Raw genomic sequence first — 20,631 nt, forward strand, 5'->3', positions numbered from 1 at the left:
CCTAATGTTCGTGTGAGGACCTTGATGATTCAAGGAAGAAATATACCTAGCCCATCATGCCGAGGTATAGAGGCAAGGACGTAAGTCATGTCCTCTTCAACACAAAGTACAATATGCTACGAGATCAGAACAAGAGTCATCCATACAACTGTATCAAAGTGGATAATTAGTATTTACAAGGAGGGTCAGAGAACTCACCTCATTTTTACAAGTAATGTCTATATTATTAAGTGTAAATCAAAAAGTATCTAGCACCTTATGAAACAAGTTTGACAATATCTAATGGGATCATCTATGCAAGTGGTTGCTATCTAAATTTACTAAGAAGAAGGATACAATGATGATCGATGTGTTCGTCAAATGTGGAGAGTTAGGTCGTCAATGTAAGGAGTTGGGCAGACATTACCTAGGCACCAAAAGTGAGGATTGTGTTGATTTTCATGCCTTGCAGGATATTGAACAATATTCGTGTGGCATGTCTTGACTTGGTAGCCTTATATGTGATGTTCATTTTCAAATTGTGTCATCATTACAATCGCTCTAGTTCTAATCATGTGATGGTCATTGACTTGATAGTCTTATATGTGTTGACTTGTATATTAGATTCCTCTAGTTATGATCATGTAAAGAAGAAACGCTTATTGTTCTCGATAAGCATTGATAACTATTATACAAAAATTTTAAAGTGGAAGATCAATTGAGTATATTGAAATATATGTTTGGCATGGGTTGACATATTCTGTTTTAAGAAGAGAAAATAGAAGCACCATTATAAGATATTATGGCCAACTAGTATGGTAAGTTTATATGGTTTCTTTTGAAGCTATTCAATTCTTAAGATGAATATATGTTCACCTACATGTAATACATTGATCAACAACATTGATAGAGCACAAGATAGGGTTCTAGTTTTAAGTTTGCTTCTTATCCTTGTAAGAGTTGGCTCTCATTATAGCAAAGGGTGAGACCCACTTGCCATTAAAGAGAAACACTTAATATGAGGCAGAGGAAAACGATAAGAAGATTTTGCATTGTTGATTTGTTGAGCAACCTTGCAAAGAAGGAATATCAAACAAAGCGTTCAACAAAATGGTTCCCATTTACAAGTAGTTATAATTACTTGATGTTTACTAGCCTTGGATAGCTTATAGTGGATTGGTAGACCAACATGGATGCCATTGACTTAGGAATCTTGGATTAAAATGATGTAAAATCTTACCTTTTTTAATTCCATTACTCAAAAGCTCACCTAAGTAAGATCTCCAAAAAAGCACACTCATTTTTTACACCTCTTCACACAGTGTGTTTGGGTAAGTTTGGGGTATTTCCCAGTCACACTCTTGGATTTGCCTCCTTGGTAGGTCCATTCAGGAGGACCCTAGTAAACAAGCTTCATTATTCATTCAACTCCTTTTTATAATACGTGCCATTTTGTATTATTGGAATGTTGCCCAAAACCATTGAAGGTACCATCCGAATAGATGAATAGATGGCAAGCATCGCAAGGCCATGTTGCAAGTTGGGAGGATTCGATCTGTAGACCTATTAAAACACACTCCCCTTCTAAGCCTTGCTAGCATTGCTCATATGTAAAGATACAAGAGCTTGTAAGTTGAAGGAACAAGTCAACTTATTCAAAATTAATGTATGCCATTTCTCCCAAAAACCCCAAGAATCACTATCCGAAGAGATGGCAAGGATCATAGAGTTGCACTACAAGTTGGGAGGATTTGGTCCATAAATTAACAAAAATGCACTCTCCCACCTTTAGCAACTGAAGTATAGCTCATTGACTCAGTTCATTCAACTTGCAAGCTCTTATAACTTTGCATATGAGCAATGCCAACATGGCTCTTACGTGCTCTCTTGGCTAATATTTGAAGGGGAGACACCTCCCTTGTGATTGTTTGGGTATCTTCAATCTCAAAAAGAAGTGTGAAGCTACTAGAATAGCTTCATAAAATGACATATAAAACGTACCTTGACCCTCTTCAATTACAAAGAGCAAATATAAGAATTTTTTGCATTGTGCAAAACATAAATAAGTGAACTTCTCAATCTCTATGCTTTGTTGTTGAAGTCCATGACATTTTGAAGATGTAACTTGCCACAATGGTCAAAAGCTCAAATCCTTGAAACACTTCTCTTCCCAATAAAGGATATGTTGACCAAATTGCTAAGATTGTTTCCAAGTCTCAACAATATATAGCATCAAGTATGCTATTTTGGTAAGGTTTCCCTATCATGAGGATTTGCTAAGTCTTGCATTCTTTCATCATAAGCTTACCATAGCTTTTATAACCTTGATAGTATCAAAGCTCATGGAAAGTATGTGTCATTGCGAGAGTTCCATTGCCTTTATACTTGGATAAATGCCATGCTATCTTTGAAAAACATCACTTGATGATGTGAACAACACTAAATTCAAGACAATCAAATATTTACGCTCGAGGCCCATCACAAGTTCAATGTTATTGCTACGAAAACAAACTAGTACACAAGTTTTACTAGTGCAAGCTCAATCATATAATGGCCATTGTGATACATGTGATAACTAAAAGCTTCCACCATTCACAATAACAAGAGAGTTGCCAAGAGCGAGCACCACAATACCCTTGAAAATGGTGCAATTTTGAGGCAAGGCTCCACACATTACAACAAATAGCCATCATTATTCACATTGTATATGGGATATACCAAATCAATATCTTGCTAAATGTGTTGGCTCTTTCTACTACACCAAAGAGTATGCTTTTACTTTCACACTAGAACACATGTGATAGCCATGGGGACCATTTGGTTCTTTCACAATCTCAACATCAAGAAAACTGTGTTCATGAACTCAATGGTGTTCCAATGGCCTAAACAACATTGAGGGACTAAAAGATGGGTGCCCACAAGTCGCCCAAACTAAGGCTATGCAATAAGGGCCGCCATATCTACACACTTGAATTCTTATGTGCATCTACCTATGGAGTATCTAGGAAACATTTTGTGGGGCAAAATCAATTTACTTGCCCTCCAACACGTGCAAAGTCATGTTATACATACAACAAGATCACCTCATTTTAAATCAACACTCTAGAAACCGAACATAATGCTCACAAATTTTTATTTGCGCTAGTTCCTCACACTAACTCACTATTGCACCATGTTCATTGGTTACCTGTGTTTTTTGTTTGTATTAATGTATGCTCTGAGAAAAGAAGAGTAGAAAGGATCTACAATTGATTTTACACTACTTGAGGCAACCACGCTTTGTAGTGCAATTATTGTATGGGATTGACATCCCTAAAAAATAGTTGTGTTTATCTGAAAGCTTGTGTTGATAAGAGTCTCAACCATGGTTGTTTCTACATCAGTTTCTCTCTAAAAATGGTAAATTCTGAGCTCGAAGGTTTAAAATCCTTAGGTGTTCACCTAAAATCCCTCCCACAACTCCTTAGGTTGATCACAAGGTATAGTTACCATTAACCTTGAAAATTTTACAAAGTCTAGCAATCATCCCAACCATATGAAAAAAGTAAATACAACCATCACCAAAAAGAGCACACATCTTCAGACAGGTTCGACCAACATGACATTGAAAATGAAGACTCGCCACAATTCTTCGCAATGAACAGCACATGCACACATAGCTCATACTAAAAGCAAGTTCACATAACAGGACCATAAAACATTTCCACTAGCATAATTTGGAGCCATACCACTCTACCTAGACCTCTTAACCCCTCATAACAGCAGCTCAACCTCATATCACTCAAACAACTTAATTCTTCAAGTGATTACAACAGACTCCATGACTTTATGTTTCTACAATTTGTCAAATCCAATTTCTGAAGGTTAGAAGTCAGCAACTGCATTAGAGTAAAACTTTGCAGTGGTATCATGCACTACATAAGGCTACTATAGATACATGCGGCTTACATGGCATTTTCTAGGAATTATTAAAAAGCGTGCTGCTTGTCCCTGTGGGTGGTTCCTGAGACTTAAAGATTGGGGGCCATAACCTTTGTATATGCATTGTTTCTGCACACGAGTGCATCCTGGGAACTGAACCAATAAGCAGCCATCTAGTACTGTAGTTGCAAAGCTGTGTTCCAATTACTGAAATATGAGCCTAAAAATGTTGAGTTCTGTTCTTCAGGAGGCCCATCACGTGAGTCCCCCCAAATGGCATCTTGATCCATGTTCCTCACAAATCTTACAAAAAGCCTCCAATGCTCTGCATAAAAAAGGGACTCCCCCATACGCAAAAAGGTGAAGACAGCCAGCCGAGGAATAAATGGATAATCAAACCGATGTATACTGTTTTTAATTCTTTTGTATCCAATATCATCGAATCGAGGCAATGAATTCTGGCCAGCAACAGGAACCCCATGCCTGGAGCATGCCTTCCTTATTTGAAGCAACAGCATCTCAGGACTACACCTTGCTCCAGATGGCTGCTCTTTATCAGACATCTCCATGCAAGGTAAAATCATCATTGCTGAATTATCAGCAAACATCCGTGCTACTTCTTCATAGCCATCATGGCCATCTATATTGTAATAGCCTGCTGTCAGTTCAGCTGCATGGGACTTGGTCTTGTACCACCAATGGACACCAGGAACCTTACCTGCTATGACAACATGATCCTTCTGGAAAACAGATGATGCTACATTCAACATGCGATCACCATGTGCAAGAAGCTCCCCGGAATACCAGGACAGAAAGAGTTGCCCAGAAGGCTCATTCCAAGAACCATTTTGTTCATTGAAAAAGCCCACATCATATGGTCTCTGATTGTAAGATGGAGCATCCGTGGGACCTCCATGTCCCCATTCTGGCTTGCCTTGTACTTCTGCATACTTTCTGAGACTTTCTAGCATATACTTATCATAACATTGGAACTCACCAATCCCAGGGAATCTCCACAATCCACTTCCGTCTTGATAAGCAGGGTATCGCAGCTCCCCCTCAGGTCCAAGCCCCATGATGACTTCCTGAAATAGAAAACCAAACATCATTCATGCCATACGAGATAGTATACATGGCAGCACACCTTATGGATAAAAGGAGGTAATGTAATCTTAAGCTTACCACAATTGTGTTTCCCAAGTAGCGGCTGAAGGTTTCTCGAAAATTTTCAAGAAAATCCCTGTATATCTGCACTGGTGAGCGGCCCTCCAACAAAGGTAGAGTGTCTACTGCCAGTGAAAGGCAGTCCTTGAAGTGGTTCCTTGCTCGATCCATGTGGTAAATATCAGGATTCACATTTCCAACAGACACAACCCAAGAAGGGAGGGAGATAATGCAACCCTCAGCTAGTTTACTGCAACCGTGAAAGCAGATCGATGCTTGAACTTTCAACCCTGCAGTTTTAATCAAATTCAATAGCACCTCATATGCAGACCAATTATAGTTCTTCGGGGTCTGGCCTTCTACAACTCCCCACCAAACATGTATCATGACACCATCAACACCAATAAGTTTCAGAGCTCTAAAGCCTGCTAGAAGGGCCTTCACACGTCTCAGCTTGTTCAGCATTGTTACTGTGTCAAGCGGCAGCATCACATACAACGGCACATGCTGCATTCAAAACCAACACAAGCCATAGCATTTAGAAATATTTGTGGCATAAAAAGACCATAAGACAATTGAACTCTTGGCTGATCTGGATAAAAACACAATAAGACTGATGGATGCACTTGCAATTGACATAAGTGTGTGAGAAAAATGCTGAACATCTACTCTTGCTCATTCCTGCTGTATGCTGTAGGTGGAATGCAGAGAGCTCTCAATCAGATCAAACATTCTAACTGTATGTAGTATGCAGTAAGCTCATTCCTGACATATGCTGTAGGTGGTCTGCAGTAAGCTTTCAATAAGACCAAACACAACAAGATTGATGAATGCACTTGCAATCAATATAAGTGCGTAAGGAAAATTCTGAACATCAACTCTTGCTTATCCCTGAAATACGCTGTAAGTGGCATGCAGTAAGCTCTCAATTTGACCAAAAATTCTAACTGTACACTACATAAGGCAATTAAGCCTCACAGTTACATACATTTCTCTGAAGACTGCTGTCCTGCATGCTTGACTCGTGTGAAAACTGAATGTTGTTATTCCCAAGAGCGTCTCCTTGTGCTGCTAAAATAGCCGTCTGTTTTCTGTGGCATCCACTTCGATTCCTTTCAGAAAGAGTAGTAGCAAGTTCTTCAAAAGAAGATACTTTTGAAAACTTGTGAAGCCTCGGAAGCACCGGGGCACCTTTCGTCTTGAAAGATGAGCACGCACCATGCTGAGAGGTGAATGACAGAACGCCACTGGGTGTGTGTGAAAGCGAAAACGATGTCGACAGGCCTGATGAAGTGCTTAAGGATGGCAAGCACGCTCTGTGCCTTCTTTCAATCGGACCATGAGTCGTCACAAATCGCTGGGAAAAAGCTGTGCTCCACCCCTGCTGCAGGGCAGAGCACTCCAGTGCTTTCATGGTAGGGAGGAGAAAGATGAGGACTCATATGAGCTGGAGGTGAACCAGAATCTCAGCCATTCTGAGGAATCGGATTGTGCTGTCAAACCCTAGTGCGACTCTGGAAAAAATCACAGGCCGTGATAAAAACCCCTCGTTCGTTCTGATTCGATAGTGGCCGTGCAGCCGATTCCACAGTGCAAAATTGGTGCTTGATGAGGATGTATACGAATCCAAAACAGTGGCAGTGGCGGCGACAGCAACGGAAGTGAATCTCTGGTGCAGAAATGGAGGCTGACGGGGATGTACCTGCGGTTGCTAGGGCAGAGCGACATGGCAGCCGGAGGAGCTCGAAGGATGTATCATGTCGGGGAGAGGCGAGAGCTCTCTCTCTCTCTCTCTCTCGTCTGTCTATCTGTCTGTCTCTACTTGTCTCCCTGCGGCGAAAAAAGACAGGTGCAGACAGAGAACTCTGAGGAGAGAGACCAAGAAGAAGCCCACCACCACCAGCGCCAGAGCCAATCAGGATGTTCCTTACAAAATGAAAGGCCCTCGTTCATCTCTCTTTTTTGCTTCGGGCACACAAAGCCAAGGCCTTGGACATTCCCCTCATCATCATGCTTGCTTGCCCCTAGCCTATGGGCTTGACACATGTGCCCATCCTTTTCTAGTCCTTTTCTAGTCACTAGTGGAAGCAATGGGTGGAAATCTCAAGCACATGTTAAACAGCAATGGAACAAGAACAAATGGTGTCACCAAGGTAAAAATATTGTCGATGTTGGAGCAGCTCCATTCACCGTGTTCATGTATAGGTGCAAAACAATTGTTGTGAGAGCTCTTACATGAAAAAAATCATGAAGCATGTGCATATTGCAATCAGAGACTGCGACAAAGCGCATCCATTAGCAATGATAGGTTCAATGATCTTAGCTAAGGTTGTTAGTTATTTGAAAACCACTTTGTTGGAGGACAGTAGATCTTTAGGATGTGGAAGTTTAGGCTTTCTAGACTCAACCTCACTAAAGAGGAGTTCTATACTATGGACAATCACCTCTTGAAAGTCAAACCATTTCCTTTGGAGTTGGAAATGAGGTCTGAAAAAGTCAACATGCATTGGGTTTTCTTGTTTGGATGAGTGCCTTGCACAACGTGCCTTCTTTCCTAAACTAGTTGTAAGGAGTAATGTTGTGGACAAATGTTAAGAAGCTTCTTGTGTCTAAAGACATGTTGTGGACAAATGTTAAGAAGCTTCTTGTGTCTAAAGACACAAGGATTATTTATTTATTTATGTGGAAGTTAAAGTGTTTTTGAAGCAAGGGCCACCTTGGTTGCATGTGCAATTTTAGTAAGGGCATAGGTGCCAATGTGTCCTTTTGCATTGCGTCAATAAGATAGAGATTGGGGGAATATCTAATTCTAGAGATCATTGTGTAGACTAGGTCATGGGATTCTATTTGCATAGGTTGAAGGTCACTCCCAACAACATGAGGCCTTGTGCTCTATGAAAAGTATTAGCTTTGAGATATAATGTTATGGTGGTTTTAGCCCACTTGGAATCAATGTCCAAGCATGATTGGTGCCTTGTTTGTATCATGTTTATAATCAATTTCTCCTCTTTCTCCCTCCTATTTTCCCTCTCCATTTCCAATATGATTTATTTCTCTCTTTCTCTCTTTGACTCACTCTCACACACACACATACACACACACACACACACACACACACACACACATTCTCTCTCTCTCTCTCTCTCTCTCTCTCTCTCTCTCTCTCAATTCTCTCTAAGCACCCTCTCTCTCTGTCACACACACACACAAAACTTAAAACTAAAAGTAGTTTAAAAAATTTGTAACACAAAATGTCAGACATAGAAACAATCTCTTCCATGCACCATACGTACAAACTTTCCTCTCGACATCAATGTAAGCAATCATATGCTTGCACACGCGATACTTAGAAACAACAATGTAATACTGAAATGGGTCATAATCGAGACAAAGACCAAGTACCACGAAAAGAATTTCTATAAGAGACTCTCTCTCTCTCTCTCTCTCTCTCTCTCTCTCTCTCTCTCTCTCTCTCTCTCTCTCTCTCTCTCTCTCTCTCTCTCTCTCTCTCTCTCTCTCTCTCTCTCTCTCTCAATTCTCTTATGATTGATGGGTAGAGACATTGGAAAATATTTGGATTGAACAGTGATATGAGTCAATTATCTCCACTAAAACTTGGAAAATGTGTTGTGGTACTATCCACCATCCTCTAAGACTTGTATAGGCCCTATCTATTTTCTCTCCATGTCTCATCTCTATGCTTATTATGCCAAGTAAAAGCAAATTTAAAGCTTATTATGCTCACTTATTCCACCTTTTCCTACAACCACCAACTTTATGACCACCTTCACTTGCACCACCACTAATATCACCATCTCCACCACCACCACCACCTTCTCCCCCTTCTCCTCAACACCACCATTACATGCACCACCACCACCACCTCATCCCCCTTCTCCTCAACACCACCATTGCATGCACCACCACCACCTATCTCTCCACACCTTCAATTATCCTTCGTCTCCACACACACACACACACACACACTCTCTCTCTCTCTCTCTCTCTCTCTCTCTCTCTCTCTCTCTCTCTCTCTCTCTCTCTCTCTCTCTCTCTCTCTCTCTCTCTCTCTCTCTCTCTCTCTCTCTCTCTCTCTCTCTCTCTCTCTCTCTCTCTCTCATGTTAGGGATCCAACTCCCATTCATCTCTTTCTTTCCCCCAATCATTTCTCTCTAATCTCTCTCTCCCTCTCTTTCTCTCTCATGTTTAGGATCCAAAATCCCATTATGGGATCCAACTCCCATTCATCTCTTTCTTTCCCCCAATCATTTCTCTCTAATCTCTCTCTCCCTCTCTTTCTCTCCCATGTTTAGGATCCAAAATCTCATTATGTCTCTTTCTCTCTCTCCCAACCTTATCTCTCTAATGTGTGCATGCGTGCGCGCGCGTGCGTGTGTGTGTGTGTGCGTTGAAGATTAATTTTGTAGTTGCCCTTTCAATATTGAGATAGTTTGTATTATGAGAATGTTGTATAAGAACACATGTGGTTGTGTATTTGATTCAAAATCCACCACATGTTTTACATCATTAAATGCTAATTTGAGTGCTCATTTTTCATATATCTTGTTACAAAGCACTAGTTGCCTATAGTTTGGCATCGGTATATTTTAAATTTGTTCCTATAGCTACCATTTTAAAAGAGAGATATGTTATATTGTACACATCACCCCCCCAAGCTCACACATGAATGCAACTCTTGTGCAAAGAAAAAAATGGAATTCCACAAAGAATCCCAAAAGAAAAAAAATCAAACCCCTCAAAGGAGATGAAAAAGGAAATTTTGATTAATAGAAGGTAGAGAAACAGTTTGTCACTAGAAACAGGTTTACCAACAATCCTCATTCAAGAAAAAAAAAATTCAAACATATACATTTGTATCTTCTATTTTCTCTTTCTTTGGAGAATGAGGGTAAGTGGGGAGAAGGGGTTTGAGTCCTTTTAAAGAAAAACTAACGATTATTTGCTATCCCTTTCCTAGCAAGGAAAACTTCCATCTTCTCTTTAAATAAAGAGAGTGTGTCAGTGAGTAAAAGGGTACAATGGAAGGTTTTTGAACATTTTTTCCACTTTAGTGGAAGCTCACGACAACCCCTTTCTAACAAAGATTCATATTTTTTTACCTTTCATTGGTCATTTTCTCTTTATCTCTCCTTTGAGAGGGGGGATTTGAAATATTTATTTGTTTAGAAAGTCGGCAACCCTCTCGCAACCCTGTCCTCTCTCTCTCTCTCTCTCTCTCTCTCTCTCTCTCTCTCTCTCTCTCTCTCTCTCTCTCTCTCTCTCTGAGGGGGGCTTTAAAATCTAGCAAATTTTTTTCTCTCAAGGGTTATCAATGGCCCCCTTTCTAGGAGAAAAGAATTTCTCTCTCTCTCTCTCTCTCTCTCTCTCTCTCTCTCTCTCTCTCTCTCTCTCTCTCTCTCTCTCTCTCTCGAAGAGGGGGGCTTTAAAATCTAGCAAATTTTTTTCTCTCAAGGGTTATCAATGGCCCCCTTTCTAGGAGAAAAGAATTTCTCTCTAATGAGAGAGAGAGAGAGAGAGAGAGAGAGAGAGAGAGAGATCTAATATATTATAAACTAATATTAAATATTAACAGTTAGCTATAGTAACATATTAAAAATTGATTGTATGAATAAAGCATTGACTATTAATTGTAAGAATACTTTTTTAGATAACTAATGAAATAATTATTGATTATGATCATATGCATATATTATATTAATATTATAATACATCACATCATATTTATAACTACATTAAAAGTTATCAAATTCATTAGTTACTTAACTATTTAAAGTCTAATATAGTTATTAGTAATTGGTATTACTAGTTTTATGATATATAAGTACAAATATATAATATAATTAGATTTAATATTATAAAATATTCTAGCATACTAATTGTAATAAAGCAAAATAATACCTTAGACCAATATTTAGGCTTAGGTGTAGGGTTAGATATAAAATGCTAAGTTGTAACTTACCAAGCATCTTTTGCCAATTCTAAACATTTCTTGTTTGAGGTTTCCACCTTCTACCATCCATTGAGGATGCATACTCTTTGGCTACCATGGCATTGGGGTAGATACCATTCCCCTCCATAGTATGAGGATATCATGTTACAGCCTCTCATTGATGATTCTCGACTATTGTATCAATTGGTAATATGATTCATATGGCAGCCTAGCTACCTTGGCTATGGCTTTCTTAGCATTATGTGTATTTCTTGTATTTTTTAGTATTTTAGTTTGATGTGAGAATTAGCTTCTTTACATTGGTATTACAGTAAGAAATTGATCCAATGGAAAAGTTATTTTCATGGTTTGATCTTGTTGGGGATGTCAATTTCCATGATAAGTTTGGTTATAGACACTACATAGTCTGCTATGAGAATTAGCTTCTTTAATTGGTATTAGAGCAAGACTTTGATCCAAGGGAAAAGTCATTTTCATGGTTTGATCTTGTTGGGGAGGTCAATTTCCATTATAAGTTTGGTTACAGACATTGGCATAGTGTAACTAGAGTATAAGACTTAGTCTCATAGGGTTCTTCATCAACAATAAGGTATTCCTATCACTTAATGCTATTAATCTCTCTTCTTATCCTATCGTTGAGCTTATGCTATTGTTGAGAAAGGGAGATTAGGAGTAATCAATTATCAAACTCGATAATGAAGAGCATATAGAGCCTAACACAGGGCTGATTATGATTGTTTCATATTTTCCTATCATTTCTACTCATGATTAGTATCCAAATTGATTGGAAAGCATTGATTAATTGCCTACATTTTGTACCTAACATGGAATTTGATTTGTTGGCTGATCATTGATGCTACATGATTTAAAATGTTAGTGAAAATGGTAAGTGGGATCCATGTAAAGTAGTGAGTCACTGCAAAGGAGGGTAGTATCCTATCCTTAGCTCATTCCAAGCTAGTCAATTCCTATTTCTCACTTGCATTTCATTAAAGGATTCAAAGATTTTTTTTTTTCAATCAATGTATAGCATCATTGTTTTCTTAGCCAAGTAGCATATACTTGCTATGTTCATTCCTGTAGGGACAAAGTAGATGGCAGGTGAGTCAAGAATTCAATAGAGAGGTGACTCTCTCTTCCTAATTATGACCATGATGAGGTACACAACCCGGCCTAAGGAGTAACTTTGAACACCTCTCAAGTCTTGAAGCCCACAAAAATTTTAAGTTTAGGTGTCTCAACTATTCAGAGAGTTATAGGTGCTTTTGAAGTTTCATTATTGGACTTAATAGTGGAAGAGGTGCAAGGTATTTCTTGCTCTCCTGATACCTATAGGCTACAACAGGTCTCACAAGTTTTCATAGTAGGTGCCCACTATTTTATAGATCTACATTGAGTCCCATATGTACCCAATAACCCTTCCAAGTCCCTATAGGTGTTTGCAAGGTTTGTTGTTAGGGAACTCCTACAAGTCTAAATAGGGCATTTACAAGTAGTAGACATGGTTCATGGAACTTCTATACAACAATAAAGATCTTACTACAGAAAATTTTGTAGTGATCCATATTTGCATCTCAATAGCTCTTTATGTAGAGAGGATACTAAGCTCTTCAAAAATCTTGTCGATCGGATATCGAGAGCTCAAGATATTTCAGTTTTATTGATAGTGGGCACAGTTGGCTGGGCAAAATAACATGGTAACACTATTTGTCATTATTTCACCTAAAGCCTTCTTTCTAAGTAGAAACCGCTTTAAATCTACATACGTCTACCTCATAAGCTTCCTTTTGAGCTATAGACCACTTAAATTGGAGCTATGTTTGGGAGAAACAAACAATTTACTGACAGGTAATCCACTATTACAACAATTTTCTTTCAATGGCTAGGAACAAGAAGAAGGATCCTATTTTAGAAGCAATGAATGATGATTTCAGAGAGTTTCATGATGGTTAAAATTGCACTAATGAGGCTCAAAATCATGAGCAAAAAGATGAAGAAATTAGTGTAGGATTTGTCTATAGCATACATCAAGGAATTGAAGATACTCATGAGCCACATGTAGTCAATGACTACTTGTTATTATCCAAAGAGTTGGGACACCTGAATGAAGGGACTTCCAAGGATTTGAAAATTTTGAATGAAGGATTGACACAAATTAATGAAGAGTTGATGCAAGGAATGGCACAAATGAATAAGGGAACCTTAGTTTAGCAACCCTAAAGATGATCATAGAAATGAAGATGAACAAGATGAAATTAAATTGGATGGAGATTATCATGGATGTGACCCTTGTTACAAATCTTTCTACCATCAACCCACTAGTGTACCTAAAGAGAATGCACTCAATAACCAAGATCACGTTGATGGGAGGAATGATAGAAGAAGATCAATCATCAAGATCATTCAACTAAGGAGCATATCTCAAATGGTCACCCCTCGTCACTTGGTTTTGGACAACCCTCCCTTAGGCAACATTCTTGGAATAAGGATTCATGGAGGAAATACTCTTATGGATAGCCAAATAGCAATTTGTAGTCATCTCACAATGAGAAGGAGTACATGAACTTCAATGGGAAATTTTCTTCATCTTCGAAATGGGAGGAGTGGATCAACAAATTTGAAATGTATTCCGCTCTCTATCCTTGAAGCGATGATGCAAAAATTTACCTTGAAGGCTATACTCATACTTGGTGGTGATATATATGTAAGGTTGGCCAACATTTCTCTACTACATGGGAAGAGTTCAAACAAGCTATGCTTGATGTTTTTGTTTTCCCTTTGAAAAAGGAATGACTTCAAAGAAGATGGTATGCATAGGCCCAAAGAGGGATGTCCATTAGAGATTATTCAAATACCTATTTGAATCTCTCTATATATGTTAAGGGCATTTCAGATTTTGCAAAGGTGAATAAGTATGTCTTTGTCCCTGATCCCTGCCTTGCCATCATTTTGGGGGGTGGCTCTTCCAAACAGCCTACAAGATATGGACAAGTTTTCTACCAACTGAGAGAGGGTTTCAAGTAAGAAAACTGGGCTTTCAGCAATCATAATGATAATTATAGCAAAATGCCAACTTTTTCTATTGTTTATGCCTCAAAACGGGGTGGGAATTATGCTCCAAAATGAGGATAAAATTTCATAAATATGACTGAGGTAAAATGGAAATTTTCAAGGGCTGAAAGTGGTCCAAAACTCACCCAACACAATTCCAATAGCAGCTTTCTTTCTCATAACAAGCTTAGGGAAATAGATGCCAAAGAATTATGCTTTAAATGTGGGGAGAAGTGATCCCAAGATCACAAGCTAAAGTACAATGCCAAAAACTCCAAAATCAACATGGTGATTACTCAAGATATGGAAGTTAAAGAAGAAGAGGAACAAGATGGCAATTTACCGTATATTAATGCTTATCCGATGGTGAAGAAATGCATGAAGAAAAGGATGTAAGTAATGAGGAATTTTATGATCCTATGGATAGGTTTCCATTCGATCTAGGTGAGTGGCAACAATGATTCTCATTCTTTCTTATGTGCTATTTCATATGATACATGGATGGGTTGCAAAGAAGAAAATACACTTAGACTCAAAGGTTTCATTAATGGCAAGGTTGTTACACATATTCTTGTAGATACATGTAGTACTCATAGCTTTGTCAATACCAAATCTTTGAGCGGGCTGAAGTTGCTACCCATTGATATGGAATCATCCTTATGGATACAAGTTGCAAATGGTCACCTTCCTACACAATGTTGAGAAACATGGATCCTTGAGAAAGGTTTAGCTATGGTGGTTGGAATTCATGGACAAGAAGCAAGATGACTTAGAGTATTACTCAAGTGAATTAGGTTCCAAGATAGATTAGCTTGGACTCATAAACAAAATCTTGAGTAGACATGGACAATACCAAAAGTACAAAGTACAATAGCATTCTCATCAAATGATTGTCAAGCATATTGCTTTATAGTTGTTGGATAGTTCCATTTTTCCCTACTGTGCCCATGGGATATAGGACAGTTTTTCTAGGTTGTTTCATGTTCCTTGCCTTACTTCTCCATACAAAGAGGCTATCATAGGAGTGTGATTGCATATTTCTCAACACACCTCCTCAATCACAACTATAAAAACATTGAGTATACAAAGGTTGTCATGAGTAGAATCTTGCTCAATGAAGACATGGAAAAATCAATAATATCAAGCTAGATTGTCATAAGGCCTTACTAAGTGTGCAGTGGATATAGTGCATAGGTTACATGAGGGTTATAAGGCTTATGATTGGAGTATTAATGCAAGTACATATAAGGCTTTAAAAAGTCGTCTTGAATAGTGGGAATAGAAGGACTGATGAGGCTTGTCCTTTTACTCTTGAGTCTCTTCTTCTTTTTATTCTTTATGGTCTTCTTCATCTTTGATAGTTGCAAGGTAGGCCTTTTGTGATCTTTTCCTAGCATGACAAAAGTTTTCAATGTGCCTAGTTCTTTTGCAGAAGTCACAAACAATATCTTTCTTCCCTTTGTACTTGTTGTTGACATAGAGCAAATATTCTTTCTTTGAAGTTCTTTCTTTGATGGGACCTAAAATGGGTCGGCACTGGCTATAGAACTAGCCGGACCTCATGCTCATGACACACAAATACCCTCACGGCCTCGCGGACCAGGAGCGTCAATCTAATGCTAGAGGACAAGCTACCCTAAAGCTTAATTCATGTGTTTATAGTTCATAGCCCAACGTTTCCCTAAAACTCCTCAAAGGGAGAACCCTTACACATTGGCAATGCCACGATCTCACACACATAGGAGGCACTCCATCGACTAATAGTCGGAGCCCCACTGCAGCTCTCCTACATCTCAGGGATTGGCCCTTTGATGCGCTACTAAACATGTAACACAAACGAGTACAAACTCCTCTCAAGGTACTGATATTTTACGTTCCAGGATGTACCATTTCTCACTACAATTTCCCCTTAGGACCCAATAACTAACCTACAGCTTAGGACATCCTCTCACGCTCATCGTTGGTCACAACCTAAGGAAGACAGGTGCCATGCGTCCAGGAGGTTTCTCTGATACCTTTTAATTATTATGCTTAATGCAAATCATGTATGGCTATGTGCTCAGACAAAAGAAAAATCAGCGTCGTGCATGGTGCATAAAACATTCTTTCCATGAATTTCACTAACTCGTGCTGCGTTGAAAGGAGGCACCGAGCCATATGCCCATGCTACCATCCTCTTTATTTAAACCGGTTCCTATATGCCAAGTGCAATGCATAAATCAAATCTTTTCTTTATCTTTCAGTGTTTCAGCCCCTCTTCATCTAACTCTTAGCATTTTGCATCATTGATCGGTTAGAGAGGGTTTCTATGTATTTTTCCCTTTAAAAAACCCGATAAATACGCATAAAACATAGAAACGGGGACAAACCGAGGCCAACCTCATGCTTTGCCATCGTTATACATTGCACAAAAATAGATATAATTTTTCCTAATTTTTCTCAGCCCATTTTCCACTTTTTCCTAATCTTAAACCCATTTTCTCCATTTTTAGGTATTTTTCCCTATTTTTCTTTAATAAATAATGACTGAAAATGAAAATTGATTGTGGGCTATGGCCCTCAGGTTCATTGACAGAAAAAATCCGATTTAGTTGGTGTGACATATCATTTTTCTCATTTATATAGCAAAAAAACCCAATTTTACCCTTAAAACGCGTGTTTTTCATGTATTTTAACATTAATCCCGGCCATGTAGCCTTATATTTTCTAATTTTCAGGTTGCAAAAAGTTGAAACTCATGGCAAACAATATCATAATGAACTTTCATCCCATATGAACAAGGTTTCATAAAGCAAATAGCATAAAAAGATCATTTTTCTTTATAAAAATAGCATTACCACTTATTTTTAAATCTCGGTTTCTTGGTCTTGATTACGGGACTGATTTCTAGCATTCATTTAATGCTCAGCATCTTCAAGAACAGCACTCTTCATGTCTTCATCAATCCGGAAGCAATCCGGTCTCATGCGGACAAGCTTTCCTCCACCATTCTTCATTGTCTTCATCCACACAAGAACATCCCCTTAAGGGAGAGAGAGGGAGGAGAGAGAAAGACTAGAATTGGCTCTTCTCATTTAGGCCATCATTGGAGGGGCGATGCACGGCAAAATGATCAGCAGGGAAGGAGAAGATCAGGGCCATGATCAGTTGGATGGGTTGTTTGTAACCTGCCATCTCCCCCATCATGAGAGAGGGCGCAAATTTCGGCATGAAGATGATGGCGCCTTCTTCCTCCATTCTCTCTCCACGTTTTTTGCTTCATAAGGTGCATAAAATTTTAGAGGGGGGGTCCAAACTCAAAAGGCATGCCAATTTTGGCCTCCCAAGTATCCACCTTTTCATATCTTGACCATTTTGTGACCATTTCCCCGTCCGGGCTCTGATTCGAGTGCGATAAATTTTTGCGCGTCCGGTTTTACATCCCGCATTGACTGGTAACTCCCGACAACCTGCACGGCAGTCTGAAAAATTATCAAAAATCCACAAGTGTCGCTCGAGCGTATTTTAAGAGTCGTATTTCACTTGGTGCTTAAAATCGTCCTAGCTGGAGCCGCCGCCTTCGATGTTGAATAATTTTTCCCTAAATTCTGGATTTTTTGGTAAATTTTAGGCACATCTCGGGCTCAAAACTCCGCTCTCATTGGCGACCACGGGATAGGGCGACTCATCCCGTCAAATCCCACAATAGATCTGCACAAAAGAACCAAAGGAAGCATCAAGCTGATACAAAATAGACATATACTAAAAAAAAAGCACAATGCTCACCCTACCCCCTGACAAAACCAAGGCATGACATCCACAAGGAGTAGGCCTAGCTTAATCTGATAGAAGGTCCGAAGATAGTCACTAACCGACTGCTCCAACACGACCAGACTAAAAAGAACTATCAAAGAGGTTGCCCTAAGTGGTGGTCTGAACTACCTATCTAACTAAAGACAACACAACCGGAAGCTCCTACTAGGCGAGGACTCCTATAGCCTGATCAAGAAGTATTATCTTTCGGCACATTTCTTCTTTTAGGGTTTTATGTTTCCATACTCGGGCATGTAAAAAGGAGGGAGATGAGCGTAGTGACCCAAGGAGAACGGGGCATCGGCCTCAGGTCCTGTCTCGGTACCCAAGAACCTACCAAGCCCTCGCAAGGCGACACTTAATCCTTTTCTAACGCTCACTTTTATTTTCGCTCCAACCTTCCTTAATTTCTTCTTTTCCAGCAAGATGCCACCCCTAGGAAGACAAGGCATCGGCCCCGGGTCTGACTCATCCCCAGGAACCTACTAGGCCTTCGCAAGGCGATGATCAACTGCTTATAAATTTTTTTCTTTCTTTTCTTTTCTACTTTGATAGGGGTTAGAACCCCTTTTTACACACCTTTGTATATATTTAGTTCTTTTAAGATATTCAGGGTTTCTTTTCATCATCATTATTTTCTTCTTCGGGCAGGCTTCTCTAACTGCCTCACAACTGAGCAAAAACTCCTAGAACGGCTGCCTAGCAGGCTAGCAGAACAGGGTCACTAGGACTCCCTTCTAAAACAGGTCTTTCAATGCCTGACAATGTCGCTACAGGAGGCCACGACTACTCCGACCTCCCTCAAACATACTGAACCTAAACTTGGGACTTCATGCCTTGGTCGCCGGTCCCTAATAAGAAAAGAAAATCCCCTTAACAAGTACACACACACATATAGCAGAAAAACACGGTACTCGAAAAGGAGAGATATCACTTGGATAGGGCCACGAGAAGCTTCCGCGCAACAAAGGCTCCTTCCAAGCTCGTCTTCAAACTTGTCTAGCACAGAACTAAAACAAGAAACCATTAACCGCACGTGTACTAAACAGACAACAAGTCCTCTTGGCCTAATGAAATAAAGCACTTCCTCTAAAGAAACTGAGCGGCCCTCTTGGGCTAACAAAATCTGGATGTAATATCCAAAGCAGCTAGCCTTCGGTCGACTAGCCCCGTGCTACTCATGCAAGTTAGCTAAAAGCTTGATCTTGTATTTTTTTTATCTTAGGTTTTTTTTTTTGTAGAGCTACTACTCCAAGCCTTTCCACAAATAACTCATCAATAAGACCGATCCCTTCTTGGGCACTATGAGCTGAATGAACGGCCTCAGTGGGCTCACATGTCCCACATTTATTATCATCTGAATAAACTGGTCGTTCAAGCAGCTGAGTGGCTCCTTTGGCACAAATAATCATCGCTTTGTACTCATTTGAACCTCCCCTATTTGGGTTTTCACATAAATCAGTGCTACGACCCAAACGAGGTAGAGCTTCAAGCCTAGGCACATCACATGGGTGCATCCCAAGGCAATGCATATTGTCAGATGTATATCCAGTCTTATTCTCTTGGGGGTTCGACACAATATATCTAGATGGGATCCTTGGCCTCGCATCCGACACTCTTGCTATACTTTTGGAGATTTTGGGTCTCCAAACCCATCTCACATTTCCCTTAATATTCTTACATTCCCTCAATTTGCTGCACTGGTCTAATGAACTCAATGCAAACTTATCCCTATGGCCTTATGACCTTTGTGAAGCACAGGTGGACTTTTAGCATTTTGCATTCTCTTTACAAAAGATGTCTTTACTTATTTATGTTCATACTGCAAATTTTTTCCCATAAGAACCATGCTTTCACTAAAGGGAACAACATCCACCCGGAAGCATGATTCCGACACCAAAGGTCTCTCAAGAGTCTTACTAGCAACAAAATTAGAACCACACACAGAATGCTTATCAGCACTCATAGGCCCATTGGTTCTATCCATATTGCCATCACAACTACCTCTCATGGAAGTGTTGCAAGCCCTAATGGGACTTACATGGCTTGGAACCTGTTCACTGAGAGGCATGTCATTACTACTCATAGGATGGCCATTTTCTGCTTTGAGATTTTGGCCACCAAGGTTCCCCTCATAGGCTGCCTTGGTATCACCAAGTGAGCTGTCTTCTTGCAGAAATGGTTGGAAGCTAGGATGCACTTGTACTGAGCGGGGAAAACTCCAAAAGTTTTCCCAACATCTCTAAATATGACCCTCATAATCAATGGCATGCATTTTTGCTTCCTTTAAAGACTTAGGATTCCGCAGTCCCACTTGGATTTGCGTATTAATCTCTAGGCCATTCAGAAAGAGCTCACATAGCACATCATCTGGTAGTGCACTGGCTCTTCTTGGCCAAAGCCTAAGAGTACTATCAAAGGCTCTAGCATACTCTTTAACAGAAGGATAAGACTCCTGTCTAAACTACATAAGTTGCCCTAAGACCTAAATCATAGGGAGCTTCTTTTCATACTCATCTAGAAATCTATCACAAGACTCCTCAAATGATTTGATCGACCCTCTTGGGAGGCTCCAGTACCATTTCCTTGCCTCTCCCTTTAGGGTACTTGGGAATACAAGCATCCGATGTATATCGTTAAACCCACTTGCCAAGCAAGTTAGGTCGTATTCTCTCAAATGCACCATTGGATCCTCCTTTGGCAACCCATAAAACACTGGGAGATCCCTATAAAAAGGAGGGCATTTAGTCCTC

The 20,631-nt window shown here is 39.7% G+C and overlaps 1 protein-coding gene across 2 annotated transcripts; it reads right to left on the reverse strand.

Annotated features, from left to right (window-relative positions):
* Positions 1-3,716: 3,716 nt before the first annotated feature.
* On the reverse strand, positions 3,717-7,011 carry LOC148026188 (beta-amylase 1, chloroplastic-like). Of its 2 annotated transcripts, XM_087693465.1 has the most exons (4): positions 6,053-7,011; positions 5,396-5,571; positions 5,083-5,314; positions 3,717-4,985 (listed from the first exon to the last, which is right to left on the reverse strand). In XM_087693465.1, exons 1-4 carry the CDS (start codon positions 6,476-6,478, stop codon positions 4,074-4,076), a joined length of 1,746 nt encoding a protein of 581 aa, XP_087549591.1. In that variant the 5' UTR covers positions 6,479-7,011; the 3' UTR covers positions 3,717-4,073. The 2 variants fall into 2 exon arrangements, with proteins under 2 accessions (XP_087549591.1, XP_087549590.1); XM_087693464.1 differs by having other exon boundaries at positions 3,721-4,985; positions 5,083-5,571; positions 6,053-7,010.
* Positions 7,012-20,631: the final 13,620 nt, after the last annotated feature.

Source organism: Lygodium microphyllum, chromosome 14 (assembly GCF_053477565.2).
Source record: "Lygodium microphyllum isolate KBCC chromosome 14, Lygodium_microphyllum_v1.1.10, whole genome shotgun sequence".
In the NCBI taxonomy this organism is placed as follows: Eukaryota; Viridiplantae; Streptophyta; class Polypodiopsida; order Schizaeales; family Lygodiaceae; genus Lygodium; species Lygodium microphyllum.